General features: G+C 43.4%; 1 protein-coding gene across 6 annotated transcripts in view; it reads right to left on the bottom strand.

The window, feature by feature from the left end:
- The window catches only part of MBOAT1 (membrane bound O-acyltransferase domain containing 1), a 111,692-nt gene that overhangs the window by 20,590 nt on the left and 66,840 nt on the right, over positions 1–24,262 (bottom strand). For 5 of the 6 annotated variants that reach the window (XM_013977464.2, XM_001928343.4, XM_021100238.1 and 2 more), the window contains exons 4-8: positions 23,826–23,921; positions 12,582–12,637; positions 9,456–9,510; positions 7,604–7,787; positions 4,495–4,687 (exon numbers count right to left, since the gene is read on the bottom strand). In XM_013977464.2, the coding sequence (XP_013832918.1) occupies positions 4,495–4,687; positions 7,604–7,787; positions 9,456–9,510; positions 12,582–12,637; positions 23,826–23,921 (584 nt within the window). The remainder of the gene's footprint in view (positions 1–4,494; positions 4,688–7,603; positions 7,788–9,455; positions 9,511–12,581; positions 12,638–23,825; positions 23,922–24,262) is intronic. The other variant, XM_005665613.3, reaches the window with a different exon arrangement.

Below are 24,262 nucleotides of genomic sequence, written 5' to 3' on the forward strand. Positions count from 1 at the left end.
CAGTCACCAAGCCATCCTACCCACAAAGTCAGTCTGAAAGTTCCTGTGTCCATCTTTATGCCACTTCACCAAACTCTACAAAAATGTCTCCCTGCAGTATTTCATTTCTAATCAATTCCTTAAAGAAATTTTTTTCCAATCAAAAAGAGACTTGATTGGAGTTCCCATCATGGTGCAGTGGAAATGAATCAGACTAGGAACCATGAGATTGCGGGTTTGATCCCTGGCCTTAAAAAAAAAAAAAGTGAAAACAAAAGCTGATGTGGCTTGCATCCAGTATTGCTGTGGCTGTGGTAGAGGCTGGTAGCTGCAGCTCTGATTCAAGCCCTAGCCTGGGAACTTCCATATGCTGCGAGTGTGACCCTAAAAAGAAAAGCAAACAAAAACAACCAAGAATCAAATGAATGAAGTCAAAATTTGAGAGCTGGAGGAGATCTCAGAAAAACCTTTCCTTCCCAAAGCTCCATTCACTCTGTTTCTGTAGGGGCTCAGGTCCAACACAAGCTGGACTTCTGAAGAAAAACCACCCGCTCTCAGTTTGCCATCTTTACTTTTGGCAGAGGTGGTGATTTAATGTTGCTTTTCTTGGCTTCAGTGTAAAATGACCTGGTTTCTTTGAGAAGAAAGGAGGAAAAGTACTGAGTCCTGCTATGACTTTCTCCCACCCTGACTAGAGGGAAACTCAGTGGCAAAGAAAAAGAGGCACAAAACCCGTTTAAAAAGCAATCATTTAAAATGTGCAGGTGCAGGAGTTCCTGTTGTGGCTCAGTGATAACAAACCAGACTAGTATCCATGAGGATGCAGGTTCGAACACTGGTTTGCTCTGGGTTAAGGATCTGGCATTGCCATGGTGGCTCAGATCCCGTGTTGCTGTGACTGTGGTGTAGGCCAGCGGCTACAGCTCCGGTTTGACTCCTAGCCTGGGAATGTCCATATGCCGCAGAGGCGGACCTAAAAAAAAAAAGAACTAAAATGTGTGGGTGCAAACTGCAAATGACAGAAATAAACTAAACCAGGAGAGGACAAGCCCTTCGCAGGGACCCGCAGAGTTTGTGGAGGTGGACTTCCTGCTTCCACCTTCAGCCTGGTACAACTGCTCAGATCCAAAGAAGAGAGTAAACTTTTTTTTTTTTTTTTTGGCGCTTACAATCTTCCCAGGATGCCCTAAAGCAGGGCACAGACACTGCTCATTGAATGCTCTCAATTGTGCGACGATAGTGGCTCAGGGTGGGAAAGGCAGACCCTCTGGGTCCCTTTGCCCACTTGAGAAGGGGCTCAATTCACGGCTTCGGAAGACCCGTCTAACTTCTAGAAACCTATTCTCCAGTAGAACATAGATATAATAATGGTACCTATTTTAAAGGGATGTTGAAAGGATAAAACCAAATTGGGTATGTGAAAAGTACATGGCACAGGGCTTGGCCCATGTCAGCAGTCAAGAAAGGTTAGGCGCTTTGTCACTACCACACCCACTTTTGCTAAGAAGAGGACTACAGCTTAGTGATGTTAACTTTTTTTCTTTTTTTTTTTTTTTTTTTTTTGCTTTTTAAAGCCACGCCTACAGCATATAGATGTTCCCAGGCTAGGGGTTGAATGAGACCTACAGCTGCCAACCCATGCCACGGCCACAGCCTCAGCCACGCCAGAGCCAAGTCTACAACCTACAGCACAGCTCACGGCAATGCCAGATGGCTGACCCATTGAGTGAGGCCGGGGATCGAACCCGCATCCTCATGGATACCAGTTGGGTTCAAAACCCACTGAGCCACAGTGGGAACTCCAGTGATGTTAGCACTCAGATCACTCAGGTGGTAAACAAGGCCAGAGTCTAAATGCTAGAACTCCAGAGACATTGGAAAGGTAACTGAAGAAGAAACAGGAGGAACAACTCTCGGAGCCCCTGCATCCAGACAACCGCAGAATCCCGGCTCCCCTGAGCACCCTCTGCTTCAATATGTCCAAACCTGGTTTTCGCCTGGGAGCAGTTAAAGGTTCTTGGTTCACTAGTCCCAAGCTGGCTTCACTTGCATTGTACACAGCTTTACCCTATTACTGAAGATAAACTCATTTGAACACCCATATTTTGGAGTTTGTGATGTTTAGAACACAATCTGGGCTAAAACTGGGTCTCACTAATTAGTACTAATTAGTGAGGGAAAAACAACCAGCTTTGTACACTAAGTCCAAAGAAAATCGCTGTAGTCTTTCAATAGGATTGGTAAGTAGAACTGGTTTATACAGTGCAACTCAGCTGAGATTCATCAAGAGGCCAGTTTTAAGGATTAAATTTATAATCATGTATAATTAGTACATCAATTATATGTAAATGGTGTTTTAAGGAGCTGGATAAAACAGTTATTCGGTTAAGCAGTTTAAATATTCCCTGTTACACTACTCACTGCTGCTTTATTCATAAATAATACAAAGGTTAATTTCAGACCAGCCCATGCAATCTTAACTACAACAAACTTCAAATTGAGGCCACACAAATTAATGAGGTGTTTCTATTGAAGCTACCAAAAACAATAAAGGGGGGAGGGGTGGAGGCAGAAAACCACATCCACAGAGAAAGCCAGCCACAAAAAGGGTTACTTCTCCAAATACAGGGTCACTCCCCAAAAGGCAAGATGATGCCAGACACCCCTGTGCCCTGAAGCCCCCTCCCCACCCAGGTCCCCACCAGCACAACCCACCTCGTGTTAGACTCTCCCTATGAGGCCACGGAATGGCCCTTCTTTCCTCCTTACAATCAGGAGTTGATTTAGTCCAGAAGCCAGCCTATAAGCCCTGGGAGGCAGGATATGGGGCGGTGAGGGGAAGGAGAGGGGGAAAGAAAAGGAGGGTAAGTGAAGAAGTAGGAGGTAGTAAGGAAGTGAGAGAGTCCATCTTACACACACGCACGCACGCACGCACGCACACATGCACGCACACACAAGGTTAGAGCAAAGCGAAAATTCTATTTCACATAGAAAACTATGCCCACTATTCCAAGTAGGGGTCCATCCAGAGTAGACATATAATGCCTCTCTAAGAGGGAAATTATTTTCTAATCATGAAGCATCTGCAGAAAAAGAATCAGATACAAGGAGAACTCTGGAAGCCTCCCCCAAGGACCAATCCATAAACATCATCTCCTCTGGAGTCCTAGCACTGGGACAGCTCATCCAGTGTATGGTCTGGTTGCTGGACACGTCCTGAGGGTTGAGAAGACGCCTGCCTCATCTCTGCATTCCCCACAGCACTGAGCCTGGTACTCAACAAAAACTCCTTCAATGAAACCCAATGTGACCAGAAACAGAATTCCCCATATGGCAAATTCTAGAAACAGTCTATGTCTCTCTCTGGTCAAGTGTGACATAAATACTGCGCCAGACTGACTCACCTCTGAACACTTTGACCTTTAAAAGTAATTTGGAGGGAGTTCCCACTGTGGCTCAGCCATAAAGAACCTATTATTATCCATGAGGATGTGGATTCAATCCCTGGCGTCCCAGTGGGCTAAGGATCTGGGGTTGCTGTGAGCTGCAGTGTAGGTTGCAGACACAGCTCAGATCCTGCACTGCTGTGGCTCTGGGTAGGCAGATAGTTGTGGCTCTGATTCGACGCCTAACCTGAGAACTTCCATATGCCACACGTGTGGCCCTGAAAAGTAAAAAAAAATAATAATTTGGAAAATAATATTTTAAAAAAGAATGTGGATATATGTATGACTGAGTCACTTTGATATACAGCATAAATTGGTACCACATTGTAAATCAACTGTACTTTAAAAAATAGTAATTTGGATGAGGAGCAAGGAAGAAAGGAAGGGGGAGGTTATTACTTTGTTTGATGGACAGAGTTTCTGTTTCAGGTGATGCAAAAAGTTCTGGAGATGGATGGTGGTGACAGTTGCACAATATTGTGAGTGAATGTGATGCCATTAAATTGTCCACCACAGATGGTTTAAATGGTAAATTTTATGTTATGTCTAATTTATCACAATAACACAAATAATAAATGAAAAAAATAAGTCGCTACAAACTTGATTTGGGGGCTAAAAACCTGGAGCATAAAACAAGATGAGGATATGGCTGCTTGGCTTTACCAAACTACTTTGCCGTTCCTGGTAAGTAAACCGAAGCTTTACTGCTCACTTGAACAAAGGTTTAAATTTTTCCTGTCTAAAATTCCTTTTTTTTAAATTTATTATTTGATTTTTTTCTTAGGGCCACACTTGCCACACATGGAAGTTCCCAGGCCAGGGATTGAATCAGAGCTACAGCTCCCGGACTGCATCACAGCCACAGCAACGCGGGAACCCTTAAAGAAGGGAGTGAGGCCAGGGATCAGATCTGCCTCACGGACACCAGTCGGTTTCTTAACCCACTTGGCCGCAACAGGAATTCCAGTATTGGACTCTTTTTTAATTAGGTGATCCAAGTGCTAGTCTGGCCAAACCACCCAAGAATTATCATTATTTTCTTCATTTAGCACCACTCCCTCCAACTTACCTAACGTCCAGGCGAAGTAATACTTGGGCTTCGAGGCTTGCATGACAACGTATAAGTAGCAGAGTCGAGTCAGAAAGTTTGCCTTATGAACAAACCAGTCGTCAACCAGGCAGGTGACGGGGAAGGTCTTGGTAAGAGTCAAAAACAAAAGGAGAGACACCAAGGTCATGCACAACTTGTGTATCACGGCTCCCTGGAAATGGGGGGAGAAAATGAGTATAGCCATGCAGAAGATTCTGGTAGGAGGAAAACAATTTTGGTGAGGGCACATTAAGAACAAGGCAGGTCCGTGGAGCTCCCCTGGCAGCTTAGTAGGTTAAGAACCTGACTAGTGTCCATGAGGATGCAGATTCAATCCCTAGCCTCCCACAGGGGGTTAAGGATCTGGCGTTGCTACAAGCTGCATTGTAGGTGGCAGGTGAGGCCTGGATCTCGCATTGCTGTGGCTGTGGTGTAGGCTGGCAGTTGGAGCTCCGATTGGACCCCTCAGCCCAGGAACCTCCATATGCTGAGGGTGCAGCCCTAAAAAAAAGAAAAAAAAAAAAAAAAGAACAAAGCTGGTCCATAGCTGCTTTGGCAATATTTTCTAGAGGGAGCAGCAACAGGCATCCTTCCTCGGGCATGGATCAGATGATGGGCCCATGTGTGATATTTAGATGCAAAATACAGCTCTGCCCCCTGACGGATCTAAAACAGAGGAAACCTTTTACTGGCAAATTCTACCAACAAAGGGCAGGTGGCTTGATCACCCACAATGTAAGAGAAATCAGTAACATTACAGGGTGGCAGTCTTCCATCAGAAAGAAAGACCCATTGGCTTCCAGCTGTGCAGCCCGCAGAGCCAAGGAAATGGGTTTGTAGCTCGGAAGGTGTCTGTGCCTGCGATTCCAGGTCTTATTTATGGGGGCAGGTGGTGAGAAGCTTTAGAAAACCTCTCTGGATGGTTTGCATACACTCTGCTCTGGGGTTAAGGTGTCCTGAGGATTTAAATTCCTCTGGGTGGAGTCGTTCTGCCCTGTTCCTCTGACTCCCGAGAAAGCCATTTAACATCAGTGAGTACAGTTCCCAACTGTAAAGACAGACTGTTTGCAATACAGGGATGGTCACAGCACCTCCCTCAATGGCGTGGTGGCTTGGAGTTTCTGAGCAGGAACTTCACCGGGTTCTGAGAACAGTGCCCGGCTCCCCGTTAAGGGCGCATCATGCTGAACTGTGACGACACCGCTGGCGAGCCAGCCCCTCCCATCAATGCGTCTTTAGCCAAAATGCGGCCTCACCACTGCACGTTTCGGGTGCCCACATATGCAAGTGTCTCCTTGGAGGGTGATGTGAAGACTCCGATAATTATTATTTTCCCAATAAAAGCACGTGAAACCCAGCACTCCTGTGACAGATACGGCCTCAAAACACCTGTGGGGACTTTGATGTCTCAAAGCCCTGGGTACTTCACTCCTAGATTGTGTCAATAAAGATGACGGAGCTGAGACATCTAACCATAAAGTACGGACGGCTCGACTGTATCAAAACTCTCTGAAAAGGAGGAGTTCTCACTGTGGCGCAGTGGAAACAAATCTGACTAGTATCCATGAGGATGCAGGTTCGACCCCTGCCCTTGTTCAGTGGGTCAGCCATCTGGCATTGCTGTGGCTGTGGTATAGGCTAGGCTGGCAGCTACAGGTCTGATTCCACCCCTAGCCTGGGAACTTCCATATGCCTCGAGTGCAGCCCTAAAAAAGCAAAACAAAATAAAACAAAACTCTCTGAAAACACAGGCTTAATTAGTCAGTCATTTAAATTTTCAAGTACTTAATTTTGCCTAAATGTTAGCATTTTAAAAAGATTTAAACTATCCTTGGAGGTCCCATCGTGGCTCAGGGGTTAACAAATATGACCAGGAACGATGAGGTTGCGGGTTTGATTCCTGGCCTTGCTCAGTGGGTTAAGGACCCAGCGTTGCCGTGAGCTGTGGTGTAGCTTGCAGATGCGGCTTGGATCTGGCATTGCTATGGCTCTGGCATAGGCTGGCGGCTACAGCTCCCATTAGACCCCCTAGCCTGGGAATCTCCATATGCCACAGGAGTGGCCCTAGAAAAAGCAAAAAGACAAAAAAAAAAAAAAGATTTAAACTATCCTCAATTTCTCCCTTTCTAATGTTCCCCTTCCTTCAATCAATTAAAAATTTCCCTGCAGGAGTTCCCTTTGTGGCTCAGTGGTTAACAAACCTGACTAGCATCCATGAGGATTCAGATTCAATCCCTGGCCTTGCTCAGTGGGTTAAGGATCCAGCCTTGCCATGAGTTCTGGTGTAGGCTGCAGACCCTGCTCGGATCCCGTTTTGCTGTGGTGTAGGCCAGCAGCTGTGGCTCCAATTCGACCCCTAGCCTGGGAACCTCCATATGCTGCAGGTGCGGCCTGAAAAAGCAAAATAATAATAATAATAATAATAATAATAATAATAATAAAAGTACAACATCAAAAAAAAATTTCCCTTCAATATAGGATATTTGAAGAAATTTAGCATATTTGCGAAGTTCAATGAATTAGCCTCACATTGACTAATTTGAAATTAATACATTTCAGATGAAAATTAAAATACAGTTTCAAAAAAAACCCTCAAAGTCAATGAAACCAAGCTACAGGCACAGGGGTGTAAAACTGGTTTCCCTTGCCATACACAGGCTCTGCAATAAAAAGCACATTTATTCTGTCCCCACTCACTCCTTCTCCACCTTTTATGCCTGATTATCCTCTGGCTGCCTATGAATTTATATTTGTAAAGACAAAACACTCATAAATTTGAATGTGTTTACTCGCACCATGGTGGGCACACTATAGGCACCAAATATTGGCTGGTTGGCTAGTAGATTAATTGTTTTAATATTCCCAGCCAATGGGCTTTTCCATGAAATAAACATCTATTGCACCAACACAGAGAACTACCACAAATAAACACCAATACTGGTATTTTAAATGGGGAAAAAAGTCATCGGCCAAGTTTTCTGGTAAAGTATTTGGCATTTTAAGTAGAACGATTACTAGTGACAGTCAGCCTGGCAGCAAAGCTCTATTTTTTGGACCTCTGAGTAAAGACTTGGCACTAGAAACTTACAGTGGGAGAAGGTTCTGGCAGGCTGTGGAAGCCTTTTTCCTTCCAGTTCACTTCCAGCAACTTCATGTGTGTGTGTCTCCCCTCAATGAAGGCGACATAGTCCTTGAAGTTGTTACAAGGGCCAGCTATGACACTCATGAAGTTGAGAAGGTAGCTTAAGTATTCCAAAAACGAGGGTTTTGCTCTGCGGAAAGGAAACAAAAAGTTGAAGAGTCTTCAGTCTTTGATTTTTCTTTCATATTTGCAAACATGCCAGTTGTAAACACAGGTGTTGTCTTTCTAGGTTATGAAATGCGACGTGATCTTTCCTTGTTCTGGTTCTTTGAAAATCCACCTGAGAGAAATCTAGTTGAATGAGGCGGGTGGCTGTGAGAAGGCACAGTGCTCCATAGCGCCCTCTGCTGGCCAACCTCAGCTATAAACACGGAGGGCCAGGACTCGGGCAAAGCCAAGGCTGAGGCTGGGAAAGGCACTTTCCCAACAACCTCAGCCTTCTGTCTACCAGAGAAAATAAAGATTATGCACTGAAAGCGGGGTGGGAACCTGACCTCACCGGAGCTGCTTTGAAATGGGAAGACTCCCTCCCAGCTGCCAAGATAAATACAAAACAAACGATGGGGGGAACGGGTTTCCACTCGAGGCGACGGCACAAAATTACTGCTGAACAGTCTCTTGTCTGCTTTGGCGTCCAGGCACGAGGTTCTGGACAACAGACAAGAGCAGTGGCAGGATGAAATGCTACAGAGACCCGTTCTGTCTAGTGTTTTCATGGCATTTTAAAGGGCACGCTCTTCCAGAGGGACAGAATTGTGGGGAAAGGTTTCCTAAAAGGCAACAGCTAACCGGTCACTGGAATTACGCCCTGGAGCCTTGCCACCTGCACGATGCTTAGATGCTTAGCGAACTTAATGCATTATACTTTCCAATGGTTCTTCCTACCGACTCCTTAATGAAGGAAGAAAGCACTCCATCTCCTCACCACTGGGGACCCTCTCCCTCATCCCAGTTATTTCCTGGTACCCAGGCAGGACCCCTCCCTAGGTGCCACATGCCACTTCCACTCCCCTGTGTTATCCTCCTACTGCACCCCGCCCAAGAGCTCCATATGCCATGGGACAGCCAAAAAAAGAAAATAAAATGACTTATGGACAAGGTAACCACGGCTTACCATTTATAAAAGCCATAGATTGGAATTCCCACTGTGGCTCAGCAGGTTAAGAACCTAACATAGTATCCATGAGGATGTGGGCTGGATCCCTGGCCTTGCCCAGTGGGTTAAGGATCCGGTGTTGCCACCGCTGCGGCATGCAGATCCTGCGTTGCTGTGGCTGTGGCGTAGGCCAGTAGCTACAGCTCTGACTGGACCCCTAGCCTGCGAACGTCCACATGCCCGCAGGTGCAGCCATTAAAAGCAAAAAAAAAAAAAAAAAGACTGGTATACAACCAGCCCAACAGTGGATTTGTTCAATAAATGATATTACATCCATATAATGGAATTAATATGCAGGTATTACAAAAGGAAGATCTCTGGATACTGATACACAAAGGGCTCCAGAATCCATCCTTAAACTTACTTTACAGCAGAGTTCGAGCCGTGGCACAGTGGAAACGAATCCGACTAGGAACCACGAGGTTGCAGGTTCCATCCCTGGCCTTGCTTAATGGGTTAAGGATCCGACATTGCCTTGAGCTGTGGTGTAGGTCGCAGACTCGGCTGGGATCCTGTGTTGCTGTGGCTGTGGCGTAGGCCGGAGGCTACAGCTCCCATTGAACCCCCAGCCTGGGAACCTCTATATGCTGCAGGTGCAGCCCTAAAAAAACCCAAAAAACAAACAAACAAGCAAAAACTTACTTTACAGCAAGCCGATGCTGCTCGGTGGAAAGGTCTTCCGCTCTTCGACCTAATCCTATGAAAAGAAGTATTTAGAAATAAGATGTTTGCAGGGAAGGGGAAGACTAAATCCTCAAAGACGCTTTTAAAACTCATTGGAAAGAAGTGATTTATTTCTGTTTCATAAATCATCAAGGTGCCCCAGTTTCCCTTCTTTAAACACCCTGGGTCAAAGGCCTGCCCATAAGTACATGTATAAGGAAGAAGGTCTCCACAGGTTCTTAAGAAGAGGGGAGAATGCAGGGGTGGCCCCTATTTAATATGCACAATATGAATGGGGATCCCAGAGGCCCCTCCATACCTCATCTACTCCTTACCATGTTGTCCATGTTTTTGTTGCTACAGGAGAGACGTAAGGTGCTTTTTGAACCTGCCCTGCTTAACTGCCTCCCTGCTAATGCTGGGTGCAGATGTCTGGTACAAGCTGGGAATGGAATGGAGTGGAAGGGAATGGGAGAGAGGGAGATGGGGAAAGGAAGTGGGGATTTTCCCCTTCCATAAAACCAGGAAATGTAACCCTGAATGCAGGGAAAACACAAAAGAATTATCAGGAGATTTTTCTTCTTTTAAAAACTCATCCATGCCAGAAAAACTCCGACCAAGTCATACACATGCTTCCTATAAAATCTGTATGTGAACTTAGAGTCCAAGCAAAAGAAGTCAATTTTACAATGTATATTCATCTTAACATCATCTTAAAAGCAAAAGAAGGAGATTTTAAAATGTATATTCAGCTAAGCTGGATTATGGTCACTGACCATCAAGGCAACTCAAAAACATGCCTAAGTGAAGGCAGAATGTTTCTGGAATTTACTTGTTCCTCCCACATACAAGGGAAAAAGAGAAAAAGGCAAATAAATATTTTGCCACATGTAAGGGATATCCCCCAAAATAGGGTAAACTGAGAATGCTTTAAAAAGTAAGTTTAGGCAAAAAGCCTATATATTAAAAACAAAACAAAACCGAGAAGCAATGTTTAAAAAAAAAACACTGTTTTCTAAGATCTCATCAAATAGTACAGCTTTGACAATTCCAGAAATTAACTTGGTTTTAGCTATTAACTTGGGTTGCTAACATCAGTCTATCACCACTACCAAGTGGTTTCCAGATACAAAAGCACAGGCCAATTCACTCCCTTTTGCCCAAGGCTTCCCAAATATAGGCAGGATATAAAAATCTCATATCCTGGAAACCTCTCAGTTCTGAACAAACCAGGACAGTTGGTCACCCTAGAAGGCCTCCATCCTCAGAATAAAGTTACTCAGTTCTCTTGCAGCAACGTGGATGGAACTAGAGACTCTCATACTAAGTGAAGTAAGTCAGAAAGAGAAAGACACATGCCATAGGCTATTGCTTCTCTCTGGAATCTAATATACAGCACAAATGAATCTTTCCACTGAAAAGAAACACATGGACTTGGAGAACAGACTTGTGGTTGCCAAGGGGGAGGGGCAGGGAGTGGGATGGATGGAAGTCTGGGATTAATAGATGCAAACTATTGCATTAGGAGTGGATAAGCAGTGAGATCCTGCCATATAGCACAGGGAACTGTATCTAGTCACTTGTGATGGAACATGATGGAGGATAATGTGAGAAAAAAAATGTGTGTGTGTGTGTGTGTGACTGAGTCACTTTGCTGTACAGTAGAAATTGACAGAACACAGTAAACCAACTATAATGGAAAAAATAAAAATCATTCTCTACAGAATGACGAAACCACCAAGTATGAAGTTGGAATAAACAGGGTCAAAATAAAATTAAATCAGTTCCCAAGCTTTAAGGAAAAACAAGAAGACTAAATCTTCCCAACCTGTCAACACATAAAGAAGTTTCAACAGTCACAAAGGCTTTGCCAGAGCCATACAAATCCACAGAATATACTTTGACTAACTGCACCTGGCATCTCCTAAGCCCGCATTGAAACCATCCACTCAGCGGAAAGTGTGTCTTCCTTCCTGGAACCCAGTGCTCTTAACAGTGGAAATAATCACACTTTCTGGCCATTTTCAGGAAGAGCTTGAGTGAAGAAAATGTTCTGTTTTATACAAACAGAAGATTCTTCCTCTTCCCAGCTTTTATAGAGTCAGGCTAATCTCATTACACTATTTTCTAAGCCAAAAAAAAAGTGGGCTTAATCCAATGCTGGTGTCCTTTAAGAAGAATAAGATGTAGAAATGTGGGGAGTTCCTGTTGTGGTGCAGCGGAAAAGAATCCAACAAGGATCCCTGAGGACACGGATTCGATCCCTGGCCTCACGCAGTGGGTTAAGGAACTGGCATTGTTGTGAACCAGGGTATAGGTTGCAGACGTGGCTTGGATCTCACATTGCTGTGACTATGGTGCAAGCCAGCAGCTGCAGCTCCAATTGAACCCCTAGCCTGGGAACTTCCATATGCTGTGGTTGTGGCCCTAGAAGCAAACAAAACAAAACAAAAAGGTTGGGGGAGGGGTAAATGTGGATACAGACACAGGGGTGAAGGCCATGTGAAGATGGAGGCAGACATTGGAGTACCGTCTCTATAAACCAAGGAATGACAAGAACTGCCAGCAACCACCTAGAGCTAAGACAGAGGCTTGGAACAAATTTCCATTCAGTGCCTCCAGAAGGAAGCTGCACGGCTCCTAGAGAGAAGAACACGTGTGGACGTCTGTTAATAAATGGAACGCTGTTCTCAAAAAAACAAACAAAAGCGACCGTTAACTAGCCAATGACGTTGCATCTTTTATTACATCATGAGCTTCTCAGAGATTAAATCAAAGGAAAAGGACGCCATTTTTTCTTAACAGATTTGGAAAGGAAGGGCCGAGGGAGCCATAAATTAGCTTAAATTGAAAACACTGTAAAGCTCAACAGAAAACCTGTTCTCCATGCAAATCCTGCAGTGAAGACTACGGCTTCAGCAGGGAAATGGTAAGTCATAGCTGGAAAGGTAAAAAGCTACGGTTAAAGTGGACTGCAAATTTTTGGCAGGATATAGCAAGATCTGCCAGCCCTTGTCGGGCCTTTAGACTGTGTCTACAGTAGAAAAGAAGAGCTCTGAATGTCAGCCTTAACCTTAGAACCAAGAGGAGGGCTGTCTGTCTCACCATCATGAACTTGGAATGCCAAGGTTGTGATCTTCTGAGTGACTATCATCAGGGGCCTAAAAAGAAGACAGAAAACAATCAAGGTTGGCAAGACTGTCACTGGAAAAAACATTTATTCCATTTCTGGGCATGGCGGTTTTTCATCTTGAGGATTATTAAATAAAATACAAAGACACTGAATTCAAAACAATTTTCATTTCCCTTCCAAATCACTTTAAATAAGGAGAACAATGAACAAGGTCACACTACAAAGTCCCTCTTGGGCTATAATGAAAGCTACGTGCCAGGACCAGCACCACCAGCATCTCCTGGAGCTTGTTAGAAACAGCATCTCCCACTCCATGAGGCCAAACCCAGAAAATGAGAATCTGAACTTCTAACAAGATCTCCATGGAATTCAAATGCGCATTTAAGTGTAAGAAACATTGGCTTGGGAGATAGCTAATCCAGTCCCCTGCTTCCACCTGGATGGATATATATTTTGGCTTCTTCATAGCGGTAAGGAACCTGACTAGGATCCATGAAGACGCAGGTTTGATCCCTGGTCTCGCTCAGTGGGTTAAGGATCTGGCATTGCTGTGAGCTGTGGCATAGGTTGCAGAGGTAGCTGAGACTTGGCAGGCTGTTGCTGTGGCTGTGGTGTAGGCTGGTGGCTGCAGCTCTGATTCGATCCCTAGCCTAGGAAGTGACACCCATGTGAACAAGTGTGTCAGGATAATTCAGTGGAGGCAGGAATGGTCTTTTCAACAAATAATGAGGGACAACTAGATATCCACATGAAAAAGCATACAAAAAGTAATTAAAAATGGTTCAGAGACCTAAATGTGAGAACTAAACTATAAAACTCTTAGAAGGAAACACAGGCATAAATGTTCATGACCTTATATTTGGCAATGGCTTCTCAGATGTAACACCAAAGGCACAAGTAACAAAAGAAAAAATAGATTAAATGGATATCATTAAAACTTAAAAATTGTTTGCTTCAAAGGATCCACACCAGCAAGAAAGTGAAAAGACATTTTACAGAATGTATGAAAATATGTGCAAATCAAACATCTGCTAAGGGACTTGTACTAGAATATATAAAGAACTCTTTCAACTCAACAACAACAACAACAACAAAAACCCAAAATAACCAGTTTAAAAATAGCCAAAGTCAAGTTCCTCAACTGTGAAATGGGAAAGTTGGGATAGAAGAGTTTTACCTGCATGCTTTGCACTAGGAAATTAGCTTTAGGATCAAAATTTTCAAAGACTCGATATTTATGAATTAAATAAATAGTAATAAGGATTATTTCCTGAAAAAAAAAATCCTATTTAATGTGGGTAGAAGTAGGTATTATGCTTTTCTTTTTTTCCTGATGGAGCCTGTGTCTCTTTACCACTAAGCTAAAATACATAATCCTAATCCTAAAAAAAAAAAAAAAAAAAAAAAAAAAAAATGGCCAAAGGATCTAAACAGACATTTATCTTTAAAAAGATCTATGGGGGGAAAAAAAAAGAGTTCCTTGCATGGCTCAGTGGTAAAGAACCCACTAGTATCCATGAGGACAAGGGTTTGGTCCTTGGCCTTGTTCTGTAGGTCAAGGATCCAGCATTGCCATGAGCTGTGGTGTAGGTCACAGACGAAGCTTGGATCCCAAGCTGCTGTGGCGTAGGCTGGCAGCTGTAGCTCTGGTTGAACCCTAGCCTGGGAACCTCCTAAAAAGGTGCAGCCCTAAAAAGACAGGAAAAAAAAAAAAAAAAAGAAAGATCTACGAATGGTGACAAAGCCTATGAAAAGATGCTCAACAGAGGAGTTCCCATCGTGGCGCAGCGGTTAACAAATCCGACTAGGAACCATGAGTTGTGGGTTCGATCCCTGGCCTCACTCAGTGGGTTAAGGATCCGGCATTGCCGTGAGCTGTGGTGTAGGTTGCAGACGCGGCTCGGATCCCGTGTTGCTGTGGCTCTGGCATAGGCTGGCAGCTACAGCTCCAATTAGACCCCTAGCCTGGGAATCTCCATACGCTGCGGGAGCGGCCCAAGAAATGGCAAAAAGACAAAAAAAGAAAAAGAAAAAAGAAAAGGTGCTCAACAGAAATCCGCCATCAGAGAAATGCAAAGCAAAGCCACAATGAGATACCACTTCTCAAGCACCAGGATGACCAGAATCAAAAGGACAGATTGTGTTGCCCATGAGGTGGAGAACTGAAACCCTCAGACATGACTGGTGAGAATACTAAATGGTACAGTTGCTTGAAAAACAGTCTGGCAGTTTCTAAAAAGTTTAAACATAGAACACCTGTATGACCAGGCAATTCCCTTTCTAGGTATATACCCCTGAGAAATAAAAATGTCAACACAAAAAATTATACATACATTTTCAGAACAGCATTATTCATAACAGCACAAAAGGAAATAACCCATCAACTGACAAATGGATAAATAAATATCCATCCAATAGAATATTATTCAGCAACAAGAAGAATGACATACTGGAGTTCCCGTCATGGCACGTCGGAAATGAATCCAACTAGGAACCATGAGGTTGCAGGCTCGATCCCTGACCTCGCTCGGTGGGTTAAGGATTGGACATTGCTGTGAGCTGTGTGTAGGTCATAGACGCGGCTCGGATCTCGAGTTGCTGTGGCTGTGGCATAGGCTGGCAGCTATAGCTCCAAATGGACCCCTATCCTGGGAACCTCCATATGCCACTTATGTGGTCCTAAAAAGCAAAAAAAAAAAGAAAAGAGAAAGAAGAAGAACATACTGATACATGCTACAACGCGGATAGACCTTGAAAACATTATGCTAAGTGAAAGAAGCCAGACATAAGTGGCCACCTATTATATGATTCCATTTATAGGAAATATCTAAAATAGGCAAATCCACAGAGAAATGAAGTAGATTGCTGGTTGCCTAAGGCTGGGGCAATTAGAAGGAAACGAGGCGTGATTGCTAATGCATACAGATTTCTTGGGGGGGGGATCAAAATGTAAAATTAACTGTGGTTGATGATTACACTGTCAATTCACTCTGCACACATGCTGACACCCGCTGAATTGTATGCTCTCAGTGGATGAATTGTATGGTATGTGAATTCTCTCTCAATAAAGCTACAATTACAATGACACTGTTTTCCCAATCATCTAGTCTAGTTCAGTACCTTTAATAGCTCTATTCTGGCCCAGTGAGACAAGATAAAATCCCACAGCTCAACTGCCATACCTTCCTTCAAACCTTGTTAGCTTAGCCAGGTTTTCTGATCCCCATTCCCAAGGCTGAATTTGCTGCCTCTGACCTGTGGACTAATGGCTCATTTACTAGAAGGCTGAGGTTCTGGTCAGCATCCTAAGACAGCATCCCTCAGATGACCCTATCTGGCTTCCAATGAGCTCAGGCCCCGCCCAGGTATGGGAGGAAGGGGTAGGACACACATCTTTGGGCCAAGGCTGGTATGTCAACTGCACTCAGCCACTTTTCCTTTCAGTCCTCTGGTTCTCATTCCCATTTTCCATCTCTTTAAAATAATAAGCATGTCACATTTTAAACTATCAATATACACGAACACGATAAACTATGTTAAACAGAGTTTAACAAATGAATGCCCTTTGAAATTATAACACCTACGCTCACCGCTAAACTTTATTTGCAAAAGCCCAATGGCCAGTGTTTAAAACAAGACTCTCAAGGTATGAGGTGCAGGGGAGGGAAAGTGAGTCTAACTACCGAAGAGGGGGGAATCTGTGCTCTGCCAGGGCAGGGGACAAGTGGATGTGACAGACAAGAAAGCCCCCAGGGTGGGTCATTCTAGGGCAGCAATACATACAACTGACACTGGTTTTGACCATGCTCTTTTATAGTGAAAAAAATAACTGCTTCCAGAACATGGGAAGGCTTGGGTCCTAGATAGAAGGACAGCATCAAAACTTTCTACAAAACCAAACTGGTCTTAAAGACAACATAACTGCATCTTCTTGCTATGCAACAAAAACTCTGAGCCAGGATGCATAACAGATACTGAGAGTTGCTTTTATCACAATCAAGCGACTTTTAAAAAATGACTTTTTTTTTTTTTTGGCTTCCAAAGCCTTTTTGTCTTTTCTTTTTCCCTTGTAAGATTGTTAATTCCAAGGAATTAGTAATAGGACCTAAACTCCCAGCCTTCTTTGCACATAGCCCAGCACAAATTTTTTGTAATTGGAGACGCACGTTGCAGTGGCTATGCAATTTGGATTTTTACACACTTATCAGTCAGAGAGAGGCCTTGCCCTTGAATCTATGGGAACCATCTGATCAATCTGAAACAAAGGTTTGAGTCCAGCATGGCTGAGGTAGGGCCATTTCTCTTTCACCTCTTTGGTGGACTTTTTTTTTTTTTCATGATTAAAAAAGAAAGCCAAAGAAAACTTTTTTCCCTTCCTGGGCCTAAAATTATTAGTCTAATTTAGAGATTATTAGCCTAATTTGGATAAAGAAATATAGTGGGAAATAAAGCAAGGGGAAAACAGGCAGATGAAGATAGGTTTACAGTAAAAAGAAAAACAGAACTATGCCACTCACCTCCCCCCACCACCCACCCACACACACCCATGCCTAATGCTTTCTGATACAGACTCTGAACGGTCTTCCAGAAGTGGTACCCAGCCATCCATTTCCATGTTCCATATCAACTCCCAACAAAAAAGAACCTATGTTTGAAACATTAAGCAAAACTCTGTTTTGAGCAATATTCCAATAAAACACACCTATTTTATTTCATCTTGGACATAAAGTGGTTAAAGCTAGGATGAAACAATGAGATAATGCAGTCATCAGTTTCAGGTGTCAAAAGAACCAACAATCATAGCTGGCTACTCAGTATCAAGCCATATCTGACTTTCAAGGACCTTATTTTTCCCAATAGGTAATTTTTGATGCCCACAATTATACTTTATATTGTCATCAATTCTTTGTTTATAATACAAATCCCCATATAATACATACATTCTGGGAAATATTTTATTTTTATTATTTTTTACATAATGATTTTTATATTTTTCCCATTATAGCTGGTTTACATTGTTCTGTCAATTTTCTACTGTACAGCATGGTGACCCAGTTACACATACACGTATACATTCTTTTTTCTCCCATTGTCATGCTCCATCATAAATGACTAGACATAGTTCCCATGCTCCATCATAAATGACTAGACATAGTTCCCATGCTACACAGCAGGATCTATTGCTAATCCATTCCTAAGGCAACAGTCTACATCTATTAACTTCAAGCTCCCAAACCATCCCACTCTCTCTGCCTCCCCTTGGCAACCACAAGTCTCTTCTCCAAGTCCATGATTTTCTTTTCTGTGGAAAGGTTCATTTCTGCCATATATTAGATTCCAGATAAAAATGATATCATATGGTATTTGTCTCTCTCTTTCTGACTTAACTTCACTCAGTACAAGAGTCTCTAGTTCCATCCATGGCGCTGTAAATGGCATTATTTCATTCTTTTTTATGGCCAAGTAGTATTCCATTGTGTATATATACTACATCTTCCTAATCCAATCATCTGTTATGGACATTTGGGTTATTTCCATGTCTTTTCTATTGTGAATAGTGCTGCAATGAACATGCCAGTGCATGTGTCTTTTTCAAGGAAAGTTTTGCCTGGCTATATTCCCAAGAGTGGGATTGCTGGGTGATATGGTAGTTCCATGTATAGTTTTCTAAGGTACCTCCATACTGTCCTCCATAGTGGTTGTACCAGCTTACATTCCCACCAACAGTGCAGGAGGGTTCCATTTTATCCACACCCCCTCCAGCATTTGTTATTTGTGGACTTACTAATGATGGTCATTCTGACTGGTGTGAGGTGGTATCTTGTGGTAGTTTTGATTTGCATTTCTCTAATAATCAGTGATGTTGAACATTTTTTCATGTGCTCATTGGCCATCTGCATATCTTCCTTGGAGAGATGTCTATTCATGTCTTTTTCCCATTTTTCCATTGGGTTGTTGGCTTTTTTGCTGTTGAGTTGTATAAGTTGTTTGCATATTTTAGAGATTAAGCTCGTGTCAGTTGCATCATTTGAAACTATTTTCCCCCATTCTGGGAAAGATTTTAAAAATCTCGTCACTACGCTCAACAACAACATCTAAATCCCCAGCTCTCTACTTTAACCGGAACCCACCAAATATATTATAACTTATACTCAGGTCCTCAGAATTAAATTCCAAGTGACAGTGCTAATCCTTGAAAGGCTAGCAGCAGCCCAAAGGAGAAACATAAAATAAGCAAATCTCGAAAACCCTTTGCAAATTGCCCTTCTTTTTTCCATATGATAGAGCCTAAAAATTTGCACATACTGGGCTGGTCAGGTAGCATGATCAAGATGTCACAAACCAACAGACGAAATCATTTCCCATGGAACAACAGGGCAAGTGATATTTCTATAATGCCCAATAGGATAGCCAAGAACACAAGCAGCTATTATTCCACTGGTACAGGCTGCAGTTTATATGCATGCACAATATACATTCAAAATATATTTAAATTGGAGTTCCCATTGTGGCTCAGCAGTTAACAAATCTGACTAGCATACACAAGGCTGCAGGTTCAACCCCTGGCCTTGCTCAGTAGGTTAAGAATCTGGCATTGCCGTGAGCTGTGGAGTAGGTTGCAGACACAGCTCAGATCCTGCATTGCTATGGCTGTGGTGTAGGCCAGCAGCTACAGCTCCGATTCGACCCTTAGTCTGCGAACCACCGTATGCTCTGGGTATGGCCCTAAAAAAGGGAAAAAAAATACATATATATATATATATATATTTAAATAACCTTTAGGATTTCTTCTTATAATTATATGAAATAATAAAGGAATTAGTAAAATCGCCAATAAAGAATACCCTACCAACTCCAGACAGAATCCCTGTCTTAACAATTATCATTTCCTTCTATTCCTTTCTCTACACATGCCCACATTCATAAAAATGGAATCTTAATACATGTATTTGTTTTGTGGTTTGATTTTCCATTATATTGCAAGCATTCTCCAGTGTCATTAAATATTCTCTGAAGACATCATTTTTAATAGACTCATATTAGGTGCCATAATTTAATCATTCACCTCTTTTGGACCATTTAGGACGCTTCCAGTTTTTCACTATTATTGACAACAGTTGAACACACTTATGAATAAATTTGATTTCTTAAAGTAATTTCATTTCTAGGAATTTATCCTGTTACAGGATATAAACCTTTTTAAAAAATCCTTGCTTAAAATGTATGGCTAAATTGCCTTCCAGAAGGGTTGTACCAATTTATACTCCCACTAGCAGCATATAAATGTTCTCATTTCATAATGTTTTCAAAAACACATGGGCAACTCAAACTGCCAGCATGATGGGAGAGCAATTATCTGCCTGAATCTGGCCTCGCCTGTCAAAGAAGTGAAGGTTTCTTCATGCTGCTTCCCTCAGAAGAAAATTCGATCGCACCCTTCTGTGAGCAAAAAAGATCAGTTCCCTCACACAGACTTAAAAGGAATCAAGTATCAGCTTTATGACAAGCAATTGTTGAGCTTCCCCAGGGAAAACACTGCGTGTTCCTGTCGTTTTAATAACCCACATTCACAGAGAAAACACGCAAGGACAGTGGCCTCTGCATGTACTGATACAGATTGCATCAGCAGCACTAGGAGAAGTCTATTTTGTGTGCTATCCTCACTGTGAACACTTGACTTGATGACTTTCGGGGTGATCAATAAAATTTCAAGCCCCAGGATAATTAAAACATTAAAAACATAGATGTTGTTGGACACAAACACAAGCACAATCCAATCCTGTTCAATTCCTGTCTGTGCTCTTATTCTAAATAAGTCTGCTCAGCACTTAAGCTCATACGCACGCCCATAGAGAGAAGCTACCTTGTTGGGCTGCTTTAAAACTCTGGGTTCAGGGTTCCTGTTGTGGCTCAGCGGGTTAAGAACTCGACATGGTGCCCATGAGGATGTGGGTTTAATCCCTGGCCTCGCTCAGTTGGCTATGGCTCCAGCGTTGCCACGAGCTGCCGCTAGGTTGCAGGTGCAGCTCAGATCAGGCACTGCTGTGGCGTAGGCCCACATTTGCATCTTCAATTCAACCCCTAGCCTGGGAATTTCCTGTGCCATAGGTTTGGGCATAAGAAGAAAACAAAACAAAACAAAAAGGCAAAAAAAAAAAAAAAAAAAAAAAAAACCCACCAGGTTCAACTTCAGATTGCTACTTGATGCCGCCACAAAATCCTAAGTAAGAGCTTTTAGACTGAAATAAACAGCACTGTTGAACAAATTCCATTCTGAAGGAGAGCTGGTCATGACTTGCATGTTCATAATGAGAACAACATGGTAAAGAGACTCTCTTGCTGACAATCTGATTTAAAACATCTTGTCCATTTCAGGTGGGCACGTACCTCTCTCTGCTTCTGACCTTATCCGAGAAGATGGATTTCTACCGGTAAGGTCCTGTGCATTTAAGGTGACAGGAAAAAATAATGCTGCTGCTTAATAGTGACCTATAATTTAAAAAAAAAAGGCACCCCCCCAAGAACTGGATAAAGTACAGTCACTTGGCAATTAAGAGATCTAAACCAAATGACTTACAAGAGAAGACACATTTTCATTGTATCCTTTCCTTAACAAGTGTCCATTGTTTTTCAAACAGTTTGCAGCTTCGTGTGTCAAGTCCGAGACAGCTTAATGCAAGAAGATCCCCCAAAATGCCAGAGAACAAATACCCTTAAGGAAAGTGACTATGCCACTGAAAGCGGAGTGGACAGGAACTGATTTCCACCCTCCACTGCTCTCAAACTCCAAATCCACCCCAATTCACAAACACGTGACTCTTTCCTGGAAATGCCCTTTATTTTTTCCTGTTGGTAACTCTCCACATTACACTAAACCATCATTCAAGAGTTCAGACTTTTCTGGATAAAACCAGTGGAGGAAGGGATGTGACGAGAGCAGGAATAAATGTGAGCATGAAGGGTCTTTTACCCCGTGTACCCAGGCGCAGGAGGTGGCTGTTAGCTCATCAGAGGGTGTGGAATCATAAAAGGATGTGTATTCATTTCCTAGAGCTGCCATAAGAGATTCCCACAAACTGGGTGGCTTAAAAGCAGAAACTTAATGTCTCACAGTTCTGGAGGACAGAAAGTCCAAAGTCAAGGTTGGAGCCCCTGTCTTCCCAGAGGGCCTGATGCTAGGGGCTAATGGGCCCAGCACTGCCTCTGGAAGTCAAACAAACACAGCTCGTGACCTCTGCCAGGTGGCTTTGAAGGTGATCCAAACAGCTCCTTAACTGTACATAGTGACCTGGGGTGGGGGCGGCTGGCAGGTGCAGCAGCTGCCTCTTTACACTGAACATAGACCCTCTGGCCCCTGTAAATACTGGATCAGTGAATGAATAAAACTCTCCTAAAAAATGGTGGTGGTGGTGGTGGGAAGGAGTTCCTGCTGCAGTGGGTTAAGGATCCAACTGCAGTGGCTGGGAGAGCCGCAGAGGGGCAGGTTCAATCCCCAGCCCGGTGCAGTGGGTTAAAGGATCTGGCATTGCCACAGCTGCAGTGTAGGTTGAAGTGTGGCTTGGATTCAAATCCTGGCCCAGACATTTCTGTATGCCTGAGTGTGGCCATTAAAAAAAAAAAAAAATGGGAGTTCCCGTTGAGGCTTAGCAGAAACAATCCCCGGCTGCGCTCAGTGGGTTAAGGATATGGTGCTGCTATCAGCTGTGGTGTAGGTTGCAGATGTGGCTTGGATCCCGTGTTACTGTGGCTGTGGTGTAGGGTGGTAGCTGTAGTTCCAATTCGACCCCTAGCCTGGGAACTTCCATATGCCCCAAATGCAACCATAAAAAGCAAAGAAAGAAAGGAAGGAAATGAAAAAAGCAAAATTGAGGTGTTGGCAGAGTTGATTTTTTTCTGGAAGCTCAGGGAGAATCTGTTCCATGCATCCTTCTAGCTTCTGAGGATGATGGCCATCCTTAGACTTGCTTGATTGACATCTGCATTGCTCTTATCTCTGCTCCATTTTCATGTGGCCATTTCCCCTCTGTGTGTCTCTGGGTCTGCATCACTCATGACCTTTTTTTTTTTAGGGCGCACCCGCGGCTTATGGAGGTTCCCAGGCTAGGGGTCCAATCAGAGCTACAGCTGCCTGCCACAGACACAGCCACAGCAAGGCAGGATCCACAGTCAAGGCAGGATCCACAGTCAAGGTCCCAAAACAACTCTCTGTCTTCTGAATCCTCTTCAGTGTGTAGGGACAGTTCTGTGGCACAGTGTGCAAAGTTCACAGAAATGAGCGGTAAGTTGTAGCCCTTTTTTTCTTACTAACTCTTCTCTACCAGCTCACAGAATGGAAGGAAATTCAACCAGAGGAGAACCCCCGGTTCTCCCTGACCTCGGGCTGCCTGCAGAGAACAGAACTGAACTCTTAAGGAAGTAATGCGGAAAATACACAAAATGTCATGAGGACGAGCTCTGCTCTCATGCCCATTGCTCAAGATTCACAAAAAGTTATTACTGAACAAACATCAACAGAGCATAGAGTTTTCACGGATCCACCTGTCATCTTCACCAGGTGACCACTCAGGAGATGGGTGGCCAAGGTGCCAGACAAAATTTTTAGAAGATGTATAGATACTCCTGCTGTGTTGGGCATTGCCCTTCTCCTTCCTGGAAGTTTGAGGGGTCTGGGGAGAGAGGTCAGGTGGCCAAGGACCACTTGAAGGAGTCAGGAAAGCAGCTATTTGTCCGCTAGTATGGGAGAATTTTGTATTATTAACCAGGAAGAGATAAATACCAACCCTGTGTTAAGGTCCTTAAAATAGGGGTTGGCAGACTTTTTCTGCAAAGAGCAAGATAAGTAAATATTTTGGCTTTTGTGGGTCATGTGGTTTTGGTCACAACGACTCAACTCTACCACTGTTGTACAAAAGCAGCCAGAGACAACCATCATTGAGTAACTGCCTGATTGTGCTCCAATATAACTACAAAAACAAGTGACAGAACATATATGGCCATAGTTTGGCTGTAGTTTGCAACCCCCATCTTATAACACGGCAAAGCTCACCATCCTACAGTGTAACCAGATCTTCAACCTCCGCCTCATTAGCTCAGTCTTACCAACTGATTTAACCAGCCACCAATGATTCTTATAGACATACGTGATTTTTACAGACCACCAGGGACTAAGTCAAAGTCAGCAGTCCCACTGCTCCCATCCAACTTAAGATACTCACCCAGAAAAATCTGTAGTGAGGATTCCATAGTGGAAGATGTATATTCGGCTGATATGGCATATTGTAAGGTATCCCATTGCTACAAAAAAGGAGTATCTGGAAGCAGAAACACAAAGGATTGGATTACTGTGCATGAAAATAACATGCTCAATTTTCTCTTCTTCTTCCTCTCCCTCATGTGTAATTAGTCACAATATCCCAAGTGGTTCATCTACATCCCAGCCCATCCCCTGTCCTTTCTCACCCACTGCTCTGAACCCTTCATCTTTTCTCACCTGGACCACTGCACTAGTTTTCAACTTGAGCAGCATAACAGAATTACCTGGAGTGCGGGGGGGGTGGGGGTGGGGAGAGGCACCTGGTCCCACCCCCAGATATTCTGATATCATTGGTAGGGGGTCCACCTGGCAGGTGTAACTCCAACGTGCAGCCAGAGC

The sequence above is a fragment of the Sus scrofa genome, chromosome 7 (assembly GCF_000003025.6).
Source record: "Sus scrofa isolate TJ Tabasco breed Duroc chromosome 7, Sscrofa11.1, whole genome shotgun sequence".
Classification (NCBI taxonomy): domain Eukaryota; kingdom Metazoa; phylum Chordata; class Mammalia; order Artiodactyla; family Suidae; genus Sus; species Sus scrofa.